This window comes from Oncorhynchus tshawytscha, unplaced genomic scaffold (genome assembly GCF_018296145.1).
Source record: "Oncorhynchus tshawytscha isolate Ot180627B unplaced genomic scaffold, Otsh_v2.0 Un_scaffold_8217_pilon_pilon, whole genome shotgun sequence".
Taxonomy (NCBI): Eukaryota; Metazoa; Chordata; class Actinopteri; order Salmoniformes; family Salmonidae; genus Oncorhynchus; species Oncorhynchus tshawytscha.
This window is the reverse complement of record NW_024609570.1, coordinates 132501-137500: the sequence shown is the minus strand read 5'-3', so window position 1 is coordinate 137500 and position 5000 is coordinate 132501. Positions and strand designations below refer to the sequence as shown.

Genomic DNA, 5000 nt, shown 5'->3' with positions numbered 1-5000 from the left:
CTTCCTGGAGATCTACTGTCCTGTAGGTTTTCAGTCCAACCCTCTTCCTGGAGATCTACTGTCCTGTAGGTTTTCAGTCCAACCCTCTTCCTGTAGATCTACTGTCCTGTAGGTTTTCAGTCCCTCTTCCTGGAGATCTACTGTCCTGTAGGTTTTCAGTCCAACCCTCTTCCTGGAGATCTACTGTCCTGTAGGTTTTCAGTCCAACCCTCTTCCTGGAGATCTACTGTCCTGTAGGTTTTCAGTCCAACCCTCTTTCTGGAGATCTACCGTCCTGTAGGTTTTCAGTCCAACCCTCTTCCTGGAGATCTACTGTCCTGTAGGTTTTCAGTCCAACCCTCTTCCTGGAGATCTACTGTCCTGTAGGTTTTCAGTCCAACCCTCTTCCTGGAGATCTACTGTCCTGTAGATTTTCAGTCCAACCCTCTTCCTGGAGATCTACCGTCCTGTGGGTTTTCAGTCCAATCCTCTCTTTCTCCCTTTCTCTGTCTCTCTGTCAGAGGACCTGAGCCCTAGGACCATGCCTCAGGACTACCTGGCCTGTTGACTCCTTGCTGTCCCCAGTCTACCTGGTCCACCTTGACCCTGCTGGTCATCTATGAACCTTTGAACGTCTTGGCCATGTTCTGTTATAATCTCCACCTGGCACAGCCAGAAGAGGACTGGCCACCCCTCAGAGCCTGATTCCTCTCTAGGTTTCTTCCTAGGTTCTGGCCTTTCTAGGTAGTTTCTCCTAGCCACCGTGCTTCTACATCTGCATTGTTTGCTGTTTGGGGTTTTAGGCTGGGTTTCTGTACAGCACTTTGAGATATCAGCTGATGTAAGAAGGGCTTTATAAATACATTTGATTGATAGTCTGTGGATATTTGTGGTTTCTTTCCTCAATAGCTATTGAAGAAAGCACACCATGACTATGAAGAAGGTATATTCTGAATTTGGTTTGGATGGAGAACAATTCACACCTTTTGGCAGGGTAGCCTAGTGGTTAGAGCGTTGGACTAGTAACCGAAAGGTTGCAAGGTCGAATCCCCGAGCTGACAAGGTACAAATCTGTCGTTCTGCCCCTGAACAGGCAGTTAACCCACTGTTCCTAGGCCGTCATTGAAAATAAGAATTTGTTCTTAACTGACTTGCCTGGTTAAATAAAGGTAAAATTTAAAATTTAAATTTAAAATAAAATACGATTAGACTATGATAATGATATATTCTGAACCGGGGGAAGGATGGACAAAATCCACAGCTTTTAGAGACAAAGGGACAAAATCCACAGCTTTTAGAGACAAAGGGACAAAATCCACAGCTTTTAGAGACAAAGGACAAAATCCACAGCTTTTAGAGACAAAGGGACAAAATCCACAGCTTTTAGAGACAAAGGGACAAAATCCACAGCTTTTAGAGACAAAGGGACAAAATCCACAGCTTTTAGAGACAAAGGGACAAAATCCACAGCTTTTAGAGACAAAGGGACAAAATCTGGAGACATGTTTTAGGGGGGGGACATGAGGGAGAGAGAGAGAGAGAGAGAGAGAGAGAGAGAGAGAGAGAGAGAGAGAATGGTTTACAATGCTACTCAGGTCAACAACACTACATGGAAGTATAGTTGTATATCTGGGTGGTGTGTGTGTGTGTGTTACCTGTCTGTGTCTGCAGGTGTGATGGCGATGCGTGGTGGGATGCAGAGGGGCAGGGACGTGGGGCGTGGCATGTTACTCAGGATCTCAGGTGAGCGTGTCCTGTCTCGGGGGCGGAGCCAACACGGAACCTGAATGGACGATAGGATTGATTGATTAACCAGGTAACCAATAGGATAGAGTTTATTAAACCAGGGTAAGTCTCTTTTTCTATAATAGCCTGACAGGAACCACAATAACAAAACTCTCTCTACGATACACTCACATTTAACACAGTGGTTGTGATACAACTAATATAAGTTTGTCTGCACCAAAACGTTCACACCACTATTGTGCCACGTCTCCAAAACACTTTAAATAAATATCTTTGTGCAAGAAATCTTTCAGGTTTGATCACAAGTAGCTGTTGTGTATCGCACTGCTGATGAAATCCAGAGACCGTTTCTGCTGTAAAAGCATTCATATTCTTTCTACTGTTTTTACCTGCAAACTGGAGGCCAGCCTCCTGCTCCTCCCCATGCGTAGCTCCGCCCCCAGAGTGGCTCCTGACGTGTAGGAGCTGCTGTAGAGCCCTGACTCCGCCTTCTCAGCACAGCCTGACGAATCAGTGTCATTATCCTGGGGAAAGAAAGAGAGAGAGAGCGGGAAAGAGAAAGAGGATGAGATATGATATATTTTTCACAGTTTTTTTTACCATATTTGGGTGGCACACATCCAGAAGTCAATTTACTGACGGACAGGAAGCACAGAGGGTAATGTTACTGAATGACAGGAAGCACAGAGGGTAATGTTACTGAATGACAGGAAGCATCGAGGGTAATCTACTGAATGACAGGAAGCATCGAGGGTAATCTACTGAATGACAGGAAGCATCGAGGGTAATCTACTGAATGACAGGAAGCATCGAGGGTAATCTACTGAATGACAGGAAGCATCGAGGGTAATCTACTGAATGACAGGAAGCATCGAGGGTAATGTTACTGAATGACAGGAAGCATAGATGGTATTGTTACTGAATGACAGGAAGTGTAGAATGTAATGTTACTGAATGACAGGAAGCATCGAGGGTAATGTTACTGAATGACAGGAAGCATAGAGGGTAATGCTACTGAATGACAGGAAGCATCGAGGGTAATGCTACTGAATGACAGGAAGCATCGAGGGTAATGTTACTGAATGACAGGAAGCATCGAGGGTAATCTACTGAATGACAGGAAGCATCGAGGGTAATCTACTGAATGACAGGAAGCATCAAGGGTAATGTTACTGAATGACAGGAAGCATCAAGGGTAATGCTACTGAATGACAGGAAGCATCGAGGGTAATCTACTGAATGACAGGAAGCATCGAGGGTAATGTTACTGAATGACAGGAAGCATAGATGGTATTGTTACTGAATGACAGGAAGTGTAGAATGTAATGTTACTGAATGACAGGAAGCATCGAGGGTAATGTTACTGAATGACAGGAAGCATCGAGGGTAATCTACTGAATGACAGGAAGCATCGAGGGTAATGCTACTGAATGACAGGAAGCATCGAGGGTAATGCTACTGAATGACAGGAAGCATCGAGGGTAATGTTACTGAATGACAGGAAGCATAGATGGTATTGTTACTGAATGACAGGAAGTGTAGAAAGTAATGTTATGTTAATGACAGGAAGCATTGAGGGTAATGTTATGTGAATGACAGGAAGCATCGAGGGTAATGTTACTGAATGACAGGAAGCATAGATGGTATTGTTACTGAATGACAGGAAGCATAGAATGGAATGTTATGTGAATGACAGGAAGCATAGATTGGAATGTTATGTGAATGACAGGAAGCATAGAGGGTAATATTATTATGTGAGCTCACTAAATTGAGATTTAGAGAGGATGCATGCTGGTCTATGGCACCCCATATCTGTGTGTGTGTGTGTGTGTGTGTGTGTGTGTGTGTGTGTGTGTGTGTGTGTGTGTGTGTGTGTGTGTGTGTTGTGTATAAGCCCTCTACAGAGAGAGTGTGATCTGCACTGCAGCAGCGTAGCAACAGAACACAGGGGGAATGGAAGGCAGGCTGCTAGTTGCTAGGCAACAGTGTTCCATGTTCCATGCCTCAGTCTCTAGTTGTCCAAAGCTACAGATGTAAAGAGATGCTTCACTGTTGTTATTGTAGAGGCTAGACAGAACTACACAGACACACACACACACACACACACACACACACACACACACACACACACACACACACACACACACACACACACACACACACACACACACACACACACACCACAGTCTACGGCAGCCTTGAGGTCAATGGATGGAAGGGAATCCATCCATTAAGAAGAGAAACTCCTGAGACTGTAGTCCAGGGACAGTCCAGTTAATAGATCTCCACACTGTGTGTTTACCCTACAAACGTCTGTGTGTTCCTGTGTCTCATGTGTGTGTGTGTCTGTGTGTGTCTCTGTGTGTGTGTGTGTGTGTGTGTGTGTCTGTGTGTGTGTGTGTCTCTGTGTGTGTGTGTGTTACCTCCTCTTCTCCGGCCAGCGACAGACGCTGCACGCTGCGACTCTTCTTCATCGTGATTGGCTGATTGTTCTTTTTGGCCCCTCCCCCAGTGCGGACGGGACCAGAACCCAAACAGCACAGCAGCTGGAGAGCCAGGACCAGAGGGGTCTGGGGTTACAGGTCAGGGGTTAGAGGTTAAGGGTCAGACCAGCCAGGGTCAGACCGGGCCACAACCACGGGTCACGCCCCCATCGGACACAGCAGCCAATCACCACGCGCCAACGTCTCAGTCCTCCACAAGCTCTGATTGGCTGGAATCCTGGTTCCTCTAAAATCCCCCAATGTGTAATCCAGTGAGGTGGTGAGGTTAGTAATCTGCAGTCCGATTGGTTGCTTGGAAACAGCGATGAACCCTCGCCATCCTCCGGATTTGTTCTGGGACCAGCAATCCTGTATCTGATTGGTTCGTTGGATTCGGGTTCCGTAGGTTCTGTGGGATGCAGAGTGAGACACCTGCGTGTGATTGGTTCATCTGTGCAACGGAACACCAAAATGTGTAGAATCCTAGCTCTGATTGGTTGAACGGTGCATCCCTGACATGACTGCCACTGTAACCCTGGTTTTGATTGGCCGGTGTATCAGACAACAGGTCAGTGTCCTGGACAAAGAGGAACACTGTAGACAGAGAGCAGAGCATGACATTGGTAAAAACATCAATATTAAAAACACAGTCTGAATCCCAAATTACACCTTATCCCCTCCCCTATATAGTGCACTCTTTTTGATGCCAGAGTACTCCTTTTGACCAGGATGCTAGAGTACTCCTTCTGACCAGGATGCTAGAGTACTCCTTCTGACCAGGATGCTAGAGTA

The 5000-nt window shown here is 46.0% G+C and overlaps 1 protein-coding gene across 1 annotated transcript in view; it reads right to left on the bottom strand.

Annotated features, from left to right (window-relative positions):
• LOC121845173 (cAMP-specific 3',5'-cyclic phosphodiesterase 4B-like) overlaps positions 1-5000 on the bottom strand; it is a 32149-nt gene that overhangs the window by 23732 nt on the left and 3417 nt on the right. Inside the window, exons 2-4 of the mRNA XM_042315958.1 lie at positions 4149-4802; positions 2115-2249; positions 1635-1762 (exon numbers count right to left, since the gene is read on the bottom strand). Coding sequence (XP_042171892.1) covers positions 1635-1762; positions 2115-2249; positions 4149-4199 — 314 coding nt within the window. The 5' untranslated portion in view covers positions 4200-4802. The remainder of the gene's footprint in view (positions 1-1634; positions 1763-2114; positions 2250-4148; positions 4803-5000) is intronic.